Source organism: Henckelia pumila, chromosome 2, assembly GCF_033568475.1.
Source record: "Henckelia pumila isolate YLH828 chromosome 2, ASM3356847v2, whole genome shotgun sequence".
NCBI classification, from domain to species: Eukaryota; Viridiplantae; Streptophyta; class Magnoliopsida; order Lamiales; family Gesneriaceae; genus Henckelia; species Henckelia pumila.
Window position 1 is genome coordinate 6,975,518 of NC_133121.1, and position 19,540 is coordinate 6,995,057.

Genomic DNA, 19,540 nt, shown 5'->3' on the forward strand with positions numbered 1-19,540 from the left:
AATTTTCATACCATCAATGAGTGTTCGGGAGCACGAGATTCAAAATAAGGGTGCGTTGCGTGTCTCAATTTTTTGAATGTGAGACGCCATATGACAGTTGTCAAGGATGGCGGCATTGGTCGTCACCGCTTCCATCATCGTAGATATCTCGTTTAATTATGTGTCATATTTTCTTACATAATTAATCATCAAAATTAATTCAACGTATATAGTTGAGTTTTAATTAAAAGTTATATATTTCCTGCAAAAACAAAGTTCTTGTTCTAACTTTTGAAGAATATTTTTCTAAAGTTTAGGTTAAAAGAGAGGGAGCCCAAGCGGAAGAAAATTGAGGAATCGGTGAAGATGAAAGCTTGATGAGAAGAACCCTAGCTGCTCACCTCGACTATATATATGCAGAAGCACAAACCTTAAAATCATTTTTTTAAAAAAACACATGGGATGATGATGAGAAATATTTTCTTAGTTTTGTATGAAAGTATGTAATAAAATAAATTATAAGGAACTATATTAATTAATATTTTGTTGTGTTTTTTTATCGTTTTATCAGTGTTTTGGTATTTGCATTTGTACTTTTAGTAGCTTCATTGCATCTTGGCGGTGCGTGCAGAATTCAAGATTTCATTTGTGACAATTGAGTATCATTATATTTTAGATATTTTATTTTTTATATTATATTATATTCAGACAATCGTTATTAAATAATTTGAGGAGTTATAATTTAGAAATTATGACTGCTTCTTATTTAACGTGTCCAAAGCACAATTAAAATTTCTCTATATAATTTTCGGTGTAAGTAACTCTTCGATTCTAGAATCCATGTTTAGATCAAATTTAATATGTTAAATTATGTTGACAAATTTTTTTATTGTGAAATAAGAAAACATTGAACGAGCTATAATTACCATGTATATTTTCTCATATGATAAATAAGTTTTGCATGTAATAAAAATTGATCCGGCGGTTCAACCAATTAATCGATTCAACCAATGACCGACTTTTTTTTATCAGATCGGGTCAATGTTCAAATTATTACTTCATTATATTTTAAGGAGATAATTTATAATTACATCCCCTACATTCTTTTTTACATAAAAGAAATCGATATTTTTAGCATAAAAAAGTAATATTTTAGTACCATTGTCAAACGATTTGTGATTCCCAACATACCGTTTAGTTTTAACGATAACCGTGGAAAAAGAGGTTGAAAATGGTCACGAAATTATTAATTACGATTTACGAAAAATAAAAGCATAGTTCGATACATCATACATGTAAGAAACAGACATGTAAAAATGGAAAAAAAAAAATGCTAAATCAAAGGACAAGAAATATAAAAACCAAAAGCTTTATATTTATCATTGAATCATGAGGGATTTTTCAAAATAGCCTTCTACAAATACGTATAATCAAATTTGACCTTAATGCAAATAAATTTTTAAAATTAGCCTTAACTTCCAAATATATCCTTTTAGTGACTTATATAGTCCATTTTTACATTAGCACAAAAACATAATAAATTAAGCTAATATGATAATTTAATTATCGAACAACTATATTTTAATAGATAATTGTTTTATTGCACGTACTTGTATTTTAATTTTTTGCATTTGTTTTTAAATTCAAATATTTATTTATTTAATTTATATTAATAATATAACTTTTATAAAATTATAATTTTTAGTATGAATTAATAGTAATAGTTGTTATTATCTTATCCATAAATACAAATTAGCAAAAAAATTAAAATATAAATACATTAATCTTCATTTATTGTTATTAACATTATTATTGTCAGCAATAATTTTATTAGCTTATTCATTATTATTCCCTGTTATTCTTCACATTATATATTTAATTTTTATTATTCTTTTTATGATTAATATTAATATTAATATTATTAATATCAAGTCATTTATTATCTTCAGTTATTATACTTATTACCATTATTAAAATTATCGACATAATTTCTATGTTTATAATTAATATAATTATTTTAATTAATTCTCATTATTAATAAAATTATTTATATGTGTGTTTTTTTTGTTGAAACCAACTCTCGAACAATTTATTTATATGTGTTAATATCACGTTATTCTTATTTTGGAAAATGATTCTTATTTCTCTAAGTTGTAATTTTTTATTAAGATGATGTAAATGAATAAAGAAAGGGTATTTTAGGATTATTAAACTATAAAAGACTATAATCTTTAATAAAGAAGGCTATTTTAAAAAAAAAAACACTATTAATATGAGCTAGAATAAGTAATTTCTCATATATTAATTAATTAACTTGTGTGTTTATTGTGTTTAATATTTTATAATTATAATATCTTAAATACCCCTGCACTTTCAATCAACCATAAATGTCGAAAAAGTATAATGGTAAAATTTCATTCACATATCATATTTATTATATGTTCATCACATGTGTGGAGAGAGATGTCTAATACAACTCATAATATATAGTGTAATCACGATCAATTGATGAAATATGACTGAAAAAATGAGATAAACATGAGATGAACAAAAACTCGTGTCTCAACCCACCTTAAACAAGTGTATCAAACGGTATGTGAATGATAAGAACGATATAGCTCTTTTTCAAATCAATTTTATTGTACTAAAACTTGAGATAAAAGTGAAATAAAATAATATTAAATCTCATCATTCGCACCAAACCGTGTCTATCTAATCTAGCAATATGAATAGATTTATTATTATTTTTAAATGAAATATATGAATCTTAAGAAAACAAGCATCATTCACGAATGGTTCAGTTTCTGGCTTGCGTTGATAACATGCATTGTTATTAATAATATCTGGGAAATGGGAATAAACTTTGACATTTTAAAAACAATTTCATTTTCATCTTTGATAGTGGCCCACTACAAAAACAGCACAAAATACAGAAGCCCAGTCCAAAGCCCAGAAATATAGTTTCAAAGAAACAAAAAAGCATTGCAAAAGGGCCAAAAAAGAAAAAAGAAGCGAGAAGGAAAAAGCGTCACCAAATGACGTTGCGTTGGTAGAATTTGAAGAGGTGGTGCTTGCTGTTTCTCCGAAGCATACACGGCAAGATATTGTTTGGATTTCAGGTGTGATTCAAGTTGTTTGCTTTATTTTCTGTCACAGATTCAAGCTAGCCGCTAGAACTGATCTGATCGTATTTGAATAGATTTTGAATTTTTAGTTGTTTTCACTCTGTTTCTGGGATTCAATCTGGTTTACTTGGAATAGAAGGATTTGGTTGAATAAATTGAGCTTATGTTATGTATTGTTGAAAAACACCAAGTATTGCCGTACCGGTATAATCTGAAATAAATTTTCCTTCAACTGGTAAAAAGAAAGAGTTTGAGCACACTTGTTTAAATAAATGGAAATGAGTGCTTGAGAACGAGTTGGCAACAAAGTGTGACAATGTGGTTGGGAAACAACCATGCTGATATTACTTGGGCTTGAGAATTTATGTTGTGATAAAGTGAAACGTTTTTATGGTGGAATAAGTTGGAATGAAATTATTCACTTGAGAAAATAGGGTGTTTACTCTTTCTTTGTGTCTGAGGAACTAAGGTTAACCCAAAGTATCAAACGTATGTAGTTTCGTAATGAATGAAAACATTGGACTGTTTCGCAAGGGGGAGGGGATTGTTCGACATATAATTGAATTGGTTAAAACGATCTGGATGTAGTATCACTCGAGGTTTAGAGTGGTACATTTGTGACTTAGGTACCTCGATATGCTTATTTTTTTATAATGGAAACGAGGACGTAGTAATCTTTGTTCAAAATTGGCATTGGATTTTTTGAAATTATGGGTTCTGCGGACTAAATATTCATGTGTTTGTGTTCTGTTTGTATGGCAATTTAGATTGAAAGATTCCCTGTGATAGCGAATAATCACAAGCAATCCGCGGGTTCCTTTCTGCTTGTAAGCTGAAAGATTGCTTCTTGTATTGTTGTCGCTGAATTGGTCGTTGTTTTCTCCCCCTCCGTCCTTATTGATATCTCTGAATTCTTATTTACTATATATTTATAGTTTCGCTTTTGATTCTTCATAGGTTGGAGAAGCTATGATTGGGGTTGTAAACAAGTTCTTTATTACATCCATGTTAATGTGGGCAGCTCCTGTTGCAATTCTATATGGATACAATCACAAGTTATTGCCTGGTAAGCTTTCACTTTTATTTATAGTTATGAAATGGTAGCTTTTGGTTAGTGTTCATGTTTACTCCTGCAACCTCCTGCTTAACTTGGATGTATTGCCAATGGAACCACGATTTTATATGGATATAGACTTATCTAGGATAGCAATCAGGAAACATGCTATAAATGGTTATCTTTCGAAGGTGGTTGTTAAAAAGTAAATTGGTGTGTGAATGGGACTATCCTTTTTGTAAATTATTATTATTACTACTAGTTATGAAGCAAACAGAATGCGCGTTTGTAAAGCATTATGTAAGTATGTTGCGTACATGTCATGCATATTGTAATTAATTTAAAATCCGTAAACAAAAATATCTAACCACGCAATGTTGAAATAGGATTCTGAATGGTTAAACATCTTACTGATGTCAATATTTCATATCGCAAAACTTCTTTCGTGTATGGTGGCTGTGCTTCCTACAACTGTGATCAGCCTCCCTTCCCCTTGTTCTCTGTCTGGTGCACATTTTTGCTACTACTTGAAATCCAAGAGCATTTCGAATATGAGAATGTGAAAAATCATATATTACAAGGCTGTATTTGATTTTCTGACATGTACTGTAAAAACAGGTAGTACTCAGTTGTCACCCGAGTCCATGACATTGTGGAGTGGAATACTTGCAGTAATTTCTGTCAATGCTGTTATAGGATTATACATTTACTTGGCGATGAAAGAACCTTCAGACAAACATGAACCAGATCCTAAATTCCTCGCAGATGCCAAGGACAGCATGAATAAGTCCAGGCGAAACGAAGCTGACCGCACAAAGCAGGAATAGCCAATTCTTACTCAAGCTTGGATAAATTTTTCGTGCTTGTTTTGCATATTTATTTCCACATTTTTGGCCACTGTTTCTGAAATTTAGGTGTTTTACATAATCATCTCTTTCTATTATTCTGCATAATTTTATGCATATGTAAATTTGTAATGAACTTATCCACGCCATTTATTTTATCACCATTGACTTGTGTAGAGGTACAGAATCACTTCTTTATTTGAAAGATCCGCCACGTTATACTCACACCCAAGTCGTATAATTCCTCCACCCTTAGTTTTTAAAAAATATATTATACAAACAATCTTCTATTCAAGGGTACTGGAAAAAGGAAAAAGGAAAAAGGAAAAAGGAAAAAGGAAAAACAGAAGCAGAGTAAAAACAAATACAGAGCTTCTGCATCAATGTAGAATACAATTTGCACATTCTTGACAACGAAGGGTGTGTCATGTTCTTCATTTTCTATATCACGTTGCCACCGACCCTGATGGAGCCAGCTTTTGCTCAAGTAGCTTTGCCAAGGCACTGTCGATTTGTGAAAATACCTCATGTTTAGGGAGACTTCCATCGACCTACAACCGGGAGAACAGCAAAATTATTGGGCATAAACTTGAAGGGCTCACTGTGGGCACTCTAGATATTTCGTTCAAAAAATATTGCTCCAATCTCAAATTCCATATACTCAAGTGAATGACTAGTAGCTTTGTAAAAAGAAGAGCACGATACCCTTTTTCAGTCATGCTACACATGATTTCCGTCATTTTATAGTTTTTCCTTGTTATTTTTAGGTAGGAATGAGAATATGTGCACATTTCAGTTGGAAGAAATTGCATGATGAAAGGTATACTACATACCCTAAAGGTTACGTCCCCGTATATTGAAAGCACATCTTCCACATTCGTGTTATGAGTGACCAAACGCAGTTTGACCTGAAAAGAAAAGAGGATGAATATACATGCACACTACTACTACTGCTTCAAAGAAATTCATGGATGAGTGAAAGGTAAAAAGAACAAAGCAGTAAGACTAAAAATTGAAGAATGCCTTTTCTTCAGTGTCATCAAAACGTTGAGTGAGTCTTGCAGCAATTTCTTCGGTTTCCGGAGGAGAATATTTTAGATGGTATATTTTTCCTGTAACAGGATCTAGTCTGCGCCCAACAACTCTCTCCACAAGGATGTCTTCAGGGACCTGTCAACACAGTATTGCAAAGGGAACATACAATAAAAAACTAAAAAAACGGTATCACTTCATAACCACCAAAGCCACTACTAACTACTTTAAGTGAGGTATAAAAGCACGGAATGTGTAACTTAAGTTTTCACATCTTAGCTATTGAATCGGGTGTAATCGTTAAATGGCAAGAGCAAAATCAAAACCTCACTTCAAGAAGAATGAAGATATCAGGATCAAACCCAAAACCCTTGAGAGCATTCGCCTGAGATGCACTCCTTGGATATCCATCCAGTAGCCAACCTTTCTCCTGAGAATCTTGTTGTGATAATCGGTTCTTGACCATCTGTGACAAACAGAAATGGTGGCATTGTTTATAGAACCGAGATGATGCTATTTCTTGTGAAGTTTTCCCTCGACAATTTTTAAATTCTGGGTAATATTTAAAAGGACGATCGATACGTAAGAATACATAAATCTACCTACCATCACAACGATTTCATTAGGTACGAGCTGCCCTTTCTCCATGTATTCCTTTGCTAGCTTCCCGTTTTTCGACCCTGCAGCGATTTCAGCCCTTAAAAGATCTCCTGCGGCTATATGAACCAAATCATACTGCAAGGAGAACAATGAACAAGTACAACAGGATACATTAGAAGATATGCTAGTAAGGACGAAATACAGACCAAGCAGGAAATAAGATGAACATGTACAACATGATTCTTCAGAAGTTATGTAAGTACCGATGAAACACAAGCTAACCAGTGAATGCCATGATCACGATAAAAATAATTGAATGATAAAAATTCGAAATACATATCAATCAATTTATGCTCTTTAAACTAGCCAATGTGCTAAGCATCCAACAACAAACCTGACAATTAGTCCGAGGGAAACAAAAAAAGACTAAAGACTTGAAAGTATTACAAAGCCAAATGAGTGAATGACAAAGGGGAAAGACCTTAAACTAATCCATAGCCCATATTAAATCAATGAATAAGCATTAAAAAATAGACACGGAGAAAGGGAAAAAAATTGGTTCAATTCACTGACAATTATGTTCAAATGCTATTACATAGTTAAATGCCAATTAAAAATAAATAAAACACAAGGAAAAACATGCACCTTTTCAGTAATAAGCTCGCATTGTGTTCCTTTACCGGAAGCTGGAGCTCCTGATATCATCACTCTCAAAGACTCTCCTTTTTCTCCTGATGCAACAACCTGTCGAGTAAATCGATCCACCAAAACTTTACAACAACTTATTTCAAGTATAAAAAAAATTAGGAAAATATAAATGTTTACCAGCATACATGGAGTAGCTTTTGACTTTCTGAAACGGGTTCGTGAAAATCTTTGGTTAAATTTGACGGATAAACAGGGAAGCCAAGATTTAGACAATGGAAATCCTGAAGTGTTGAGAATCTGATTATGGGAGGACATCGAGGGCTTGTTTCGAGTGCAGGGTGGTGATGCTGCGGCTGTGAAGTTGACAGAATATGAACTGCACAAATCCATTTTTGTTTGTTGATCTTCGTCTCCCGCAGTCACCACCGCTTCTTGAATTGAATTTGTTTACTATTCCCAGTGCTTTTAGCAACAGGAATCAAAGAAATTGAGTTAGGTCTTGTTTGGTGGCGCAAGTTTATGGGATCCAAGGACTAAGTATAAAAAATATATTAACTGTGGAGAGTAGCACACACAGAACAAATTTATTTTAAAGACCTTTTTTTGTGCTGGACAAACACAACTATAGAATGAAGTTTCGGCCTTCTTCACTTCCTCGCCATTTCAAAAGTCTGTTCTCTATTGAGATAACTCATTTCAATTACTCCAATATCATCTATCCATGTCACTTCTAATTGTCACAACAAATTTATTGAAATTTGAGACATTTCTTAGACACATTATTCATCGAGGGAATTGATATATGGAATGGATATTACTATAGTGGCAAGAATTCTGGGTTGGCCATTTTTGCAATTGTATGCTGGGATTGAATTTCTTGAATTTATGGGTTCTGAGACAAGTATACTAGCAGATTCGTGATTCATGTGTTCGTATTGTGTTCCTAAGACAATTTAGATTGCAAGATCACCGACGTAGTGAATAGATGGCAAAAATATCCGCCCTAATAATTGAATATTAACTTTAGAATCTAGCCCTGATTATTGACAATTCGGTTAAATATTGATCCTTTTCATGATGAGATTTTTTGTGGGCATTTTGGCTTTGCACCCCCTCTTCCTTTCTTTTCGACTTAAGGTTGCCATGTGGTTGCCACTAAAGTTTTACTTCCTACATATTTACAGTTTCCCTTTTGATACTTCAAAGGTTGGAGAAGCTATGATGGGGATAGTAAACAAGTTCTTTATTGCATCCACATTTAAGTAAGCAGATCCTGTTGCAATTTACAGTCATTTTACTTGGGATGCCTTGTAAATAGAAGCCCGAAAAAAGTCGTCCCACTTTATACAGATATAGGCTGATCTAGGACAGCAAAGGATCAAGAAACATGCTACAAAAATACAAATGGACCACTCTCAAAGGTTTTTGCTAAGAAGTAAACTGGTGTGGCACTATCCTTTCTGTACAAAATTATTACTAGTTCCCGAATGCGTGTGTCCATAAATGGTTTTCCCACTATGAAAGGCTGCTTAAAGCATTGCATAATTATCTCAAGCACGCGTCGTGCAAAATGTAATTAAAATAAAATCATTAGCTATGCATAGAGACACACAGATACGTGTACTATACATACATACATATATATACTTAAATATATAAGAAAATAGGATTATCGAACGAGGCTCAGACACGCATAAATGGGTCATCAGAAATGAAAGGTCGAATACCATTGATAATCAGCATCGAGAAACGATTTCTATCTTCATCGCCTCACAAGAACTCGACCAAAAACAAAATTAACTGTACCAAAATCATCAGCAAGACGCACTCTTTGGACTCCAGAATATGAAAATGAATCACATACCAACGGGGGAATATACATAGACTTGAGATATCCAAGAAGAAGAGGTGGATTTATTCTTGCTGCCTCTGCGAGCGGCGCGGTGGCATCGCTGAAGATGAGATTGGGATATTTAGGTAAAAGGGAGCGAAATCTATCCAATTTAGAAAAAAGGATTGGACATGTAATTTACGTGTATGTCCTTCTGTTTACTTAATAAAAAATAAAAAAAAATTAATAAATTTTAAAAACCAAATTTTCTTAATGTTTGGGTCGACCCAAGTAAGATCTTGGGTCGACCCAGAGCAATCTTGGGTCGACTTGCTTGGGCTCGACCCAAGATTGCTCATGCTTGCGTCGATCCAACTTGTGCTGCGGAAAGATGTTTTCGCAGCGCGCTGCACGCTGTGGAAAACTTTGCGCGCTGCGGAAAGAAGCATTGTGTGCCGCAAAAAAATCATGTTTTATTAAATTCAGGATGCGATACATAAGAGAATATGCTGATTATCAATTCCATAATACATTTTTGTTTGTAACTCATTTATTTGTATTTTTAACATTTATGTTTGTAAAAAAAATTAGACAGTTAAATAATTTTTTCGTTGCTAATTTTACATAATTTTGATCAAAATTTACATAATTTTTACATATAATCGTATATGTTGCAACATTTGATCCACTAATTTCACAAGTTTGTTCAATAATCGTACACATTTTAACATATGAATTCATTAATTTCACAAGTTTGACCGATAATTACATAATTTTGACATGTAATTACACAATTTTGTTTAATGTTTATTGACAATTGTACATTTTTTAACAATTTATCTACTAATTTCACGAGTATGTTTTATATTCGTACATATTAACGTATGAAACCGCAAATTTCACATGCATGTTTTTATCCACTAATGTTGACCGATAATCGTACATGTTTTAACATATGATAACCTACACTTGGGTGACTTACAATTTAAGTTGTAGCATATGTTGACCTAGAATCGTATATATTTTAACATATGAATCCGTTAATTTCACAAATATGTTATATAATCGTACATGTTTTAACATATAATCTGCTAATATCATAAGTATGTTCTATAATGATACATTTTTAAATATATGAATCCAATTATTTCACAACTATATTATATAATCGTACATGTATTAACATATGAATCCGCTAATTTGACAAGTATGTGATATAATCGTAAGTATTTTAACACATTAATCCGCTAATTTAACATATGAATCCGCTAATTTGACAAGTATATATTTTAACATATGATAGACTTGTAACTGAGTTTATATATTTTTTAGCTTGTAATATGCTTGATAATTACTGGACATTGTTTTGATATTTAGTTTCTTTCAAATTTATGAATTTAAGGTTTGATATATAATCGTGCAAATTATAACATTAGTATCCACATTTTATAACACATTTATCAATTCAATAATACATTTTTCTTTATAACATATTTATCTGTATTTTTAACAATTTTTAACATATGAATCCGCTAATGTCAAAAGTTATATAATCATACATGATTTAATATATGAATCCATTTATTTCACAAACTATAACATTAGTTAGTATAACATATATATCCATTATTTTTCAAAATTATGTTGTATGATTATAAACATTGTAGCATATTAATTGACTGATTTCGCGATTATGTTATATGATTATACATGTAAAATATTAATTGACTGATTTCGCGATTATGTTATATGATTATACATATTGTAACATAATTATATAAGTTTGACCAATAATTAAATAAATTTGACTCATAATTACAACATTTTGTCCGATGTTCATTGATAATTGTACATATTTCAACAATCCACAAGTATGTTCCATAATCGTACATGTTTTAACATATACAATTCACTAATTTCACAAATATGTTCTAAAATCGTACATATTTTAACATATGAAACCGCTAATGTCACAAGTATGTTGACATAGAATCGTATATATTTTAACATATGAATCCGTTAATTTCACAAATATGTTATATAATCGTACATGTTTTAACATATGAATCTGCTAATATCACAAGTATGTTCTATAATGATACATAATATGTGAATCCAATTATTTCACAACTATATTATATAATCGTACATATTTTAACATATGAATCCGCTAATTTGACAAGTATGTGATATAACCGTACGTGTTTTAACACATGAATCCGCTAATTTCACAAATATATTCTGTAATGATATATGTTTTAACACAAGAATCCGTTAATTTCACGATTATGTTCTACAATGATATATGTTTTAACATATGAATCCAGTAATTTAACAAGTATGTTCGTAAATATTTTAACATATGAATCCACTAATATCACAAATATGTTATATAATTATACATGTATTAACATATGAATCTGCTAATTTCACAAAACCCAAACTTGGGTCAACCCAAGTATCAATTGTGTCTGGTCGACCCAGCACAATCTTGGGTCGACCCATTTTTACGGAGCACAAGCTTGGTCAATCCAACTAACTTGACTTGGGTCGACCAAGCATATGCTTGGGTTTATGGTCGACCCAAGCAAATACTTGGGTCAACCCAAGCATGGGTTGACCCAAACATATGCTTGGGTCGACCATAAACCTTGGGTTGACCCAAACATATAAGGTTTATGGTCGACCCAAGCATATGCTTGGGTCAACCCATGCTTGGGTTGACCCAAATATTTGCTTGGGTCGACCATAAAATATGATTGGGTCAACCCATACTTGGGTTGACCCAAGTATTTGCTTGGGTTGACCATAAACCCAAGGTTTATGGTCGACCCAAGCATTTAAATTTTTGGGTTGACCCAAACATATGATTATGCTTGGGTCAACCCATGCTTGGGTTGACCCAAATATTTGCTTGGGTCGACCATAAAATATGATTGGGTCAACCCATGCTTGGGTTGACCCAAGTATTTGCTTGGGTTGACCATAAACCCAAGGTTTATGGTCGACCCAAGCATTTAAATTCTTGGGTTGACCCAAACATATTATTGTGCTTGGGTCGACCAAGAACATATATGCTTGGGTCAATCCAAGCATTTAAATTCTTGGGTTGACCCAAGCATATGATTGTGCTTGGTCGACCCAAGCACAATGAATGCTTGGGTCAACCAAGCATTTTTTCAAGTTTGGGTCGACCAACTTTGATGTCTTGGTTAGTCGACTCAAAATTTTTTTTGGTTTATTCATTTGTTTTGAAAAAAGTGTACGGGTGGGTAGTCAACTCCTTTTTTCTTAAAAAAAAAAGTCAAGATCCTTATTTTTTAAATAATACCTAAGAAAGTCCCTTTTTTTTAACCAGCCCGATGAGATTGGAAGAATACATTTGACTGAAATAGTTGACGGTGTTAGGTTGCAGATACTGGGCTGTTGTTGGGCTTCATGAACTCAGATGAAATGGACGCCGATGGGCCGATTTTATGTTCCAATTGGAAATGGGCCTCACGCAATATTCGGCCCAAGTGATTTATTTAGTAGCATAATTTTGTTCATGGACGATTTTAGTTTATGTTTCTATGACTTTAAATATATTTTATATAAACCGTCAAAAATATATATATATTTTATATAAGGGATTTTTAAAATGAAAGTTATAGGATCGAACGTTAGCCGTTTTACCAAAAAACTATAGCTGATGGTAATGTTGCAACTCAAATCTCTTTACTTATCAAGGACAATTATTGCACTCACGACAAAAATACATGTATAATGCGATTATTTAACTAAAATAAAGATATGAAAGTTTGTATTTTGAGTTTTTTTAAAAAAAATGTATGTGGAGCATATATGTGATTCTCAAGTGTAACTTAAATTGTTTTGGTATGTGAAATGAGATGAAAAAAAGATGTATAATAGATATGTAATAAATCAAAAGATATAGATACAATGAGTTTTACTCCAATTATTGTAAAAGCTCGAGCTATATATTGAAAGAAACAATGATATACATACATACATAGAATAAACCCACCATCTTTTCTACCAAAAGGCAAAATATTCCTTGAAATCCAGAACCCCACATCACATTCTTGTGTCATTAGCCACATTCGATTTCGCGTTGGATTGATTTCTTGTTCAATTATTAATTTGTTATGCACGTGAGGTGTTCCTATTAAGGGCCTCTATGTCGTAATGCATTTCATTACAAATTATTTATGGATACACCACATGACCACAACGATATAAAGTATCAAGCTTGGTGTAATTAAACCGTTCACAATTATGAAACATGAGTTATAGCTTATCTATCATCGAAATATCATATTTTGGACGAGATCTCAAGTTTAAAATCTAATCATGATAATCGAAGATTAAAAACGATGTCTCAATAATTCACAATTTTACGTCGCTGTGATAACATTATCAAACGTGTATATAGTTATTATTATGATTTTTTGTGATAGGAAGTAGGATAGTCATAATATTTATAGTTATTATGACTATTTTTTTATTTGAATATACTTTAACATCTTATCTACATACAAATATATCTTTATCTATACAGTACATATATATATCATACGTTATACACACGCAAGCACACCACCTAAATAAATAATAAATAAAATACAAAACAGGTTAAATAGTTTTATTTAAAAAAAAAGAAAATAAATCTGACTACATGTTCATTTAATATTAACTTGTTTGCAAAATCTTTGACCATCTTATCTGATTAATGACAACTCGGAAAGGTCAACAAAATGGGAATAAATAAATATTCAAATTTAATTAATCATTCTTATTTTTTTGGTTTCCAACTAGATCTCTCCCTTGGAAGCTCAAGCGATTAAGATTCATTTAACGCGTAACTAACGCGATTCACACGCCTAGCTACCCGACAATCTGCAGATATGGATAGTCTTGAATGCATATTTGATTTTATTTATTGTGATGAGGATATATATAAAGTAATGAATTGAGATTTTTTTTTTAAAAAAAAATGAAAATGATACATGTAGAGGTAGAGGATTTATCTAAACCTAATTGGGAAGAAAATTGGATCACTTTTTTTATGAAAAAAACAACTATATATGCAAAAGTAAATTGGATTAGATTGTTATCTAACTATTATAGTCTTATTAATAAAATCAGCATGATAGATTATAACTTATATACTTATCCATGAACAAAAATTAATTAATTGTTGTAAAAGCTTATTATAAGCTGGCTCACGAGCTTTGGAGCAAACGAGTAAAAATTTAATTTCAGCAAGAACCGAGTTTGAGTAACAACCAAGCCATTTTTTATTCAATATACATTTTTTGTTCTCTTATTATTTATCATATAAACGTGGATATATTTGTCCTTTTTTCTGTAAAAAAGTGGTTTATACAGTATTAACGAATCCTTGTATGTTTCTGGTAGAGATCTTCGGTGGGTTGTTCCTACATCACAAAACAAAATCAGAGGAGCCGGGAGGGTTCTCGGCGAAGGCACTCTGACGCTCAAGTCAATTATTACTCAAGGAATAATAATCGAGAGTAGAACAATTTAGTGCTAAAGAATGTGTGTACTTTAATAATGAGGTGACTTGAGCTATTTATAGATATTCGAAGAGTTTCACGGGTTGAGCCTCTTATGAGCTTTTGTAAAATTCAGGGCCTACTTGAATTAAATACATATACTATTTAAATAAGTTTGGGCCTCAAAAATATTTGGAGTGGACCTTCCTGATTAGGCTCAGACCCGGTTGAACTTTTAGGTGTAATCTATCAATATGTATAATTGTTTTAACCTTTAAATTAATATTTAAAGTATCATATGTTATCAGAAGTGTTGAAATATAGAAAAGAAAAGTTGAAATATAAAGGAATAAACGTAAACCGAATTTTAGGTTTTTCAGCAAGTTTGAGTAGAAATTAAAATAAAGTCATGGAAAGGAAAAGAAGATGGGCTATCTTTCTCCATTAGAATTTAGAGCCCACAAATTAAAGATGAAAATGAAACTGTTTCTAAATGTCAAATGTTTCTTTATTATATATTTTTTTTTTTAAAAACTCAATAATAATGTTGCTTTATCAATAAGAGACCCCATTACACCTTTTTGTTCCAAAAAAATCATCCATCAACACAAGCCATAAAATATTGAGTGATGATTGTTTTTTCTTATATATAATCATTTCATTTAAAATTCATTTCTAAAAATTTCAATATTGACTGCTATCATAATTAAAATTTGAGATATGCAAAGAGATGAAGATTTGAGCTAGCTAGGTATATATAATTAATAATATTGGTCGGTATCAAATACTACTTTTCCCACTATCGATCATTAATTTCTAGAATTTGTCAAAGTTGATAAATACAACTCTAAAGCATTAAAGCAAAGCCCCCCCTTTTGCTATTCTAAATTTCTGATTCACACCATTCATCAACTCATATATAAATTGACAAAATACCATTTCTACATTCCTTGCAACAATACTCATAATTAATTCATAAAAGAAAAATGTCAAAATCCATATCCTTTTTCATTCTTGTTCTCTTGATCTTCTGTTTCGGTCTATCCTCCTCTAGTCGCCCGACTCCGTTGATCCATGATGCCAAATCCAAACACGAGGTTCGTTTCTAACAAAAAGTTTGTTGTGATTCATATTTTATATGATTTTTTTTTGTTTTGAACAATATAAAAATTTATATTATGGTATATATCCTGTAAAAACAAAGTTTTAGTTCTAACTTTGAAAGAATATTTTTTGGAACATTTAGGTTAAAAGAGAGGGAGTGCAAGTGGAAGAAAATTGCGGAGGAAGAATGGGTGAAGATGAATGTTTAATGAGAAGAACCCTGGTTGCTCATCTCGACTACATCTATACTCAAAAACATAAACCTTAAGATATAATATATATATATACACTCTTGTGAAGAATATGATCATATTCATGATTGTGTGTGTGTTTGTGTATATATACATATACGTACATATATATACATACACATGCACACACAGGTGGGGTTATATATGATCATGATGAAATATTATTGTCTTCTTAGTTTTGTACGAAAACATATAGTAGAAACTTAATTTGAAGGGACCTCAAATTATTTTATGATGTTTACTTTGATCTAATTAATTAATATAAGATAACATTTTATATATCTATGTTTTGTATTTGCATTTCGTGCTACATAATTTCACTGCATCTCTGCCGTACGTGCATGCATAATTCAAGAAAACGATTATGGTATACCGTATACAAGATCACAGAATTATATTCTGAATCATGAATTCAGATTATCGAGTACGAAAAATTGAATCGAAACTAAAACGAAAAAGTTTCTGAATTCATCCATCTCTCATGCAATACACTTATTAGACTGTAATATTAACAACATGACACCGGTGATATTAACGTACAACAGAAAACTTTGTAAATGCTTAGACAAAGCTGAATCTTGAAATGTAATGGAGAACTTCGAATGAATTGATGATTTAAAGTCAGAATCATGAGTCTCCCAATTCTCAGTGTTAATCCATTTAAATTCATATATAGATGGTCCACACGTTATTGTGGGAGAGTACTGTGATATGTAGAGACCTGAAATGAAAAAAGTAGGACTAGTCTACTTCATGAATTATAATTCTAATGTTTGACTTTGCTCTATCTTCAATTTTGACCAAAGTTCTAAAAAGCGTGAAGTGTGTCAAAGCATGAGAGTCAAACTTTAAGATTTTTAAGCTTAAGCGTAAAAAAATATTTTTAATTTAAACTATAATTTTAGTCAGCTTAAACAAATTAACAGAGTAAATAATGAATAAATATAATAAGTGCAAGTGTAATGCATTAATTTTTTGTGAGATTGTAAATATTCAATTTATTTCATCGTTCATTTCATATCGCATGTCATCAAACATAAACTAAATTAAATTGGTCTACTTTAAAATGTTACCTGTAAAATCTCTAAATATGTACTGCATTCACATCATCGCTACACTTCACCATCCAATATTGTACATTTCTAACATTGCTAACAATTAGTTACTTATAAAATCGCTAATTTATGATCATTTTTTGTCTTATTAATCAATTTTTTGTCGTATTTAATGACACATGACATAGTCAAACTATGTCTGACCATTTTCTTTTTACCGTTTTTGGCCCAAACGAAGCGTTTTGAGGAAGCTTCAAGCTTAAGCGAGATTAAGCAAGACTTAATCAAGCTTTTTAGAACACTGATTTTGACAACATATGATATCAAAATTGCGAAATGGTGAATATATATACTTATGAAATATTACAATTTTCCTTGATTTGAAATTTTAGGGAAAAAAAATCTCGAAAATACAAAAAAATTCATGTAAGGTTACCAATTATATACTCAATAAGCAGGCTACAATTTCTAAGATGTTGTATCTACTTATTTTACTTGTGCGACGTGGGCCCCCGTCACATAGTAAAATCCAGTACATTCAGACTTATAGTAGCGAAAGCGTAATCAATCTTTAAGTTTACACATTTAATAATCAAATACTAATAAATCCACAAGAACTTGTGTCATCACAATAGTTAATCCAATATTTCACTTTCCATATTTTTCATTCTTACTCAAAATCTTGTACCCTATATCTGAAATTTACAATAAATAGAAGAAAAATAGAGGTTAAGTCTTTAAGAACTTAGTGAGAGAATAAACTGACTTTATACATTTATAACGAGACAAACAATATTAGTGCAGTATTTCAATATGAGATGTCAGGTATCAGTAATAACGTATCTGCAGTATGAAGTATTTTGTCAAGTGAAATGCAGTGACTGTTCAGGATTTTGAAGTGAATGTCGTAGGATAAAGACATGGCTCCCACCAACATTCGGTGTAGCAATTTTCTCCACGTACTCAAATAGGATCCATACAATCGATCATTTACGAGCCAAGGTGAACTCACATTTCCGGACCGAAGTCATGTTGTTCAGTGGACTAGCAATCCGGTACATAGACCATTGTCCAAGCTCAATTCATTCAGTCATTCAGTCATTCAGTCATTCAAACATTCAATCATTCAGTATCCGATCGATAATCAGTCAGGAACCAATAACAGTCCAAAGATCAAATATGCAGTACACTATGATCAATGAAACGAGAAAAACACGAGATGATGCGATATATGAATAAATCATAGTTTATAAACTTTTACCGTAAATTCCAGGCCAAATGCCAAATAATAATCTTGAAAGTACCGGTAGTAAAAACCTCACGGGAGGAAACCTCAACTCAATACTTACTATCTGATTCAGTCGATGAACCCAAACCAATGTAAATTCCTATAAACATAATTTTTGGGCAAAACTTGTATCGAAAATGAGTGACGGAACATTTTAAACTCGTTTTTGGATAAAGCTTGTACCAGAAAGTCTTGATTAAAGCTTTAAAAATTCATAACAATTAAAATACAAATCCAAAAATCATCAAACTTTCCAAAATGACTTAAAATTAATGCACAAATGATCGAAAAAACGCATTTCACGCGCTACTATGGCGGCGCGCGTGGCCTCTCAGGTTTTCACGCACGGTGGGCTTCTGCGGGTGAATGTAAATTGTGATTATCTACAACTTTCATGTTGAAATTCACGATCGATTTTGCCCAGATTTTGAAAATCAAAGATGGTGATCAAGCTTGTTTCGACCGAATAAAAACAGTACTTTCGACGATAATTTTGGTAATCGACCGACATATTTTGAAACTAGAAATCATTTTGAACAACTTTTGTGTTCAAACCGAAGTGAAATTCATCCAAGAAGAATTAGAAAACAAGTTAGAAATCACTACCTTGGACACAAGTTTCTGGAAATTTTCCAAAAATTGTTTTTCACGAAAATGAATTTTTTGGGAAGATTTGGATCAGAATCTTGTTACACCTCTAGTACATCTCAACTTTTGGGTAAGAAAGGAGTGTTGTGTGAAAATTTGAGGATTTTTGGACAAAATTTGATAATTTTTCTCTACTTTCTCTCTATTTTTGCACTCCACTTTCTCTCAATTTCTTCTCCCAAATTTCTTCCCTCTAGTCTCACGAAATTTTGATAAAATGATATGATGAAATTACTTGGAATGAGCTCTATTTATAGGTGGAGAATGAAAGGAAATAATGACAAGTGTTCTAGCACTTTTTCAAGCTTTAAAACACCAAGTGTCAAGTATTAGAAAAAAAATTAAAATAAGGAGAATGCATGTAATTAATTAATTTATTTGTTATATTTGTATTTTAATTTATTTTTGATTTATTTGGAAGCATATTTCATGGGTTCATGGCTTCTAATATCCATCACAAGTTTGGAAAAATTTCATTTCATTTAAATTAGTTATTTATTGTCCTTTTTAAAGTTTTTTAAGAAGAATAATAATAGTAACATTAAATTTAAATTTCAGCTA

At 31.5% G+C, this 19,540-nt stretch overlaps 2 protein-coding genes, 1 long non-coding RNA gene and 1 other non-coding gene across 8 annotated transcripts; 2 read left to right on the forward strand and 2 right to left on the reverse strand.

Annotated features, from left to right (window-relative positions):
• Positions 1–2,963: 2,963 nt before the first annotated feature.
• On the forward strand, positions 2,964–5,141 carry LOC140883002 (uncharacterized). 3 transcript variants are annotated; one of them, XM_073289288.1, is made up of 4 exons: positions 2,990–3,098; positions 3,872–3,973; positions 4,062–4,170; positions 4,777–5,141. In XM_073289288.1, the coding sequence occupies exons 3-4, from the start codon at positions 4,074–4,076 to the stop codon at positions 4,983–4,985; spliced, it is 306 nt and encodes a 101-aa protein (XP_073145389.1). In that variant the 5' UTR covers positions 2,990–3,098; positions 3,872–3,973; positions 4,062–4,073; the 3' UTR covers positions 4,986–5,141. The 3 variants fall into 3 exon arrangements, with proteins under 3 accessions (XP_073145387.1, XP_073145389.1, XP_073145388.1); XM_073289287.1 differs by having other exon boundaries at positions 2,991–3,098; positions 3,872–3,931; positions 4,777–5,140; XM_073289286.1 differs by lacking the exon at positions 3,872–3,973 and having other exon boundaries at positions 2,964–3,098; positions 4,777–5,132.
• A 42-nt stretch (positions 5,142–5,183) lies between these two features.
• Positions 5,184–9,267, reverse strand: LOC140880035 (adenylate kinase, chloroplastic). Of its 3 annotated transcripts, none has more exons than XM_073284084.1 (8): positions 9,148–9,267; positions 7,461–7,745; positions 7,281–7,379; positions 6,642–6,770; positions 6,367–6,501; positions 6,027–6,173; positions 5,837–5,911; positions 5,184–5,554 (listed from the first exon to the last, which is right to left on the reverse strand). In XM_073284084.1, the coding sequence occupies exons 2-8, from the start codon at positions 7,671–7,673 to the stop codon at positions 5,450–5,452; spliced, it is 903 nt and encodes a 300-aa protein (XP_073140185.1). In that variant the 5' UTR covers positions 7,674–7,745; positions 9,148–9,267; the 3' UTR covers positions 5,184–5,449. The 3 variants fall into 3 exon arrangements, with proteins under 3 accessions (XP_073140185.1, XP_073140186.1, XP_073140187.1); XM_073284085.1 differs by having other exon boundaries at positions 7,461–7,816; positions 9,148–9,218; XM_073284086.1 differs by having other exon boundaries at positions 9,011–9,152.
• LOC140885580 (small nucleolar RNA snoR126) lies at positions 8,962–9,054 on the reverse strand. The gene has a single exon (XR_012151023.1). It is a non-coding gene; the product is annotated as a small nucleolar RNA snoR126 (small nucleolar RNA).
• A 6,153-nt stretch (positions 9,268–15,420) lies between the features above and the next one.
• Positions 15,421–16,269, forward strand: LOC140884757 (uncharacterized). Its single transcript, XR_012150712.1, has 2 exons — positions 15,421–15,730; positions 15,880–16,269. It is a non-coding gene; the product is annotated as an uncharacterized lncRNA (long non-coding RNA).
• The last annotated feature ends 3,271 nt before the right edge of the window (positions 16,270–19,540 follow it).

What these genes read in the sequence shown, in the direction of transcription:
- LOC140880035 (XM_073284084.1), bottom strand. Translation starts at nt 7,673, where the DNA reads ATGGATTTGTGCAGTTCATATTCTGTCAACTTCACAGCCGCAGCATCA. An exon ending in AAGCTACTCCATGTATGCTG is followed by an intron (nt 7,380 to 7,460) that starts GTAAACATTTAT and finishes TTTACTCGACAG; the next exon opens with GTTGTTGCATCAGGAGAAAA. An exon ending in CTAATGAAATCGTTGTGATG is followed by an intron (nt 6,502 to 6,641) that starts GTAGGTAGATTT and finishes TGTTTGTCACAG; the next exon opens with ATGGTCAAGAACCGATTATC.
- LOC140883002 (XM_073289286.1), top strand. Translation starts at nt 4,074, where the DNA reads ATGATTGGGGTTGTAAACAAGTTCTTTATTACATCCATGTTAATGTGG. An exon ending in CAATCACAAGTTATTGCCTG is followed by an intron (nt 4,171 to 4,776) that starts GTAAGCTTTCAC and finishes CTGTAAAAACAG; the next exon opens with GTAGTACTCAGTTGTCACCC.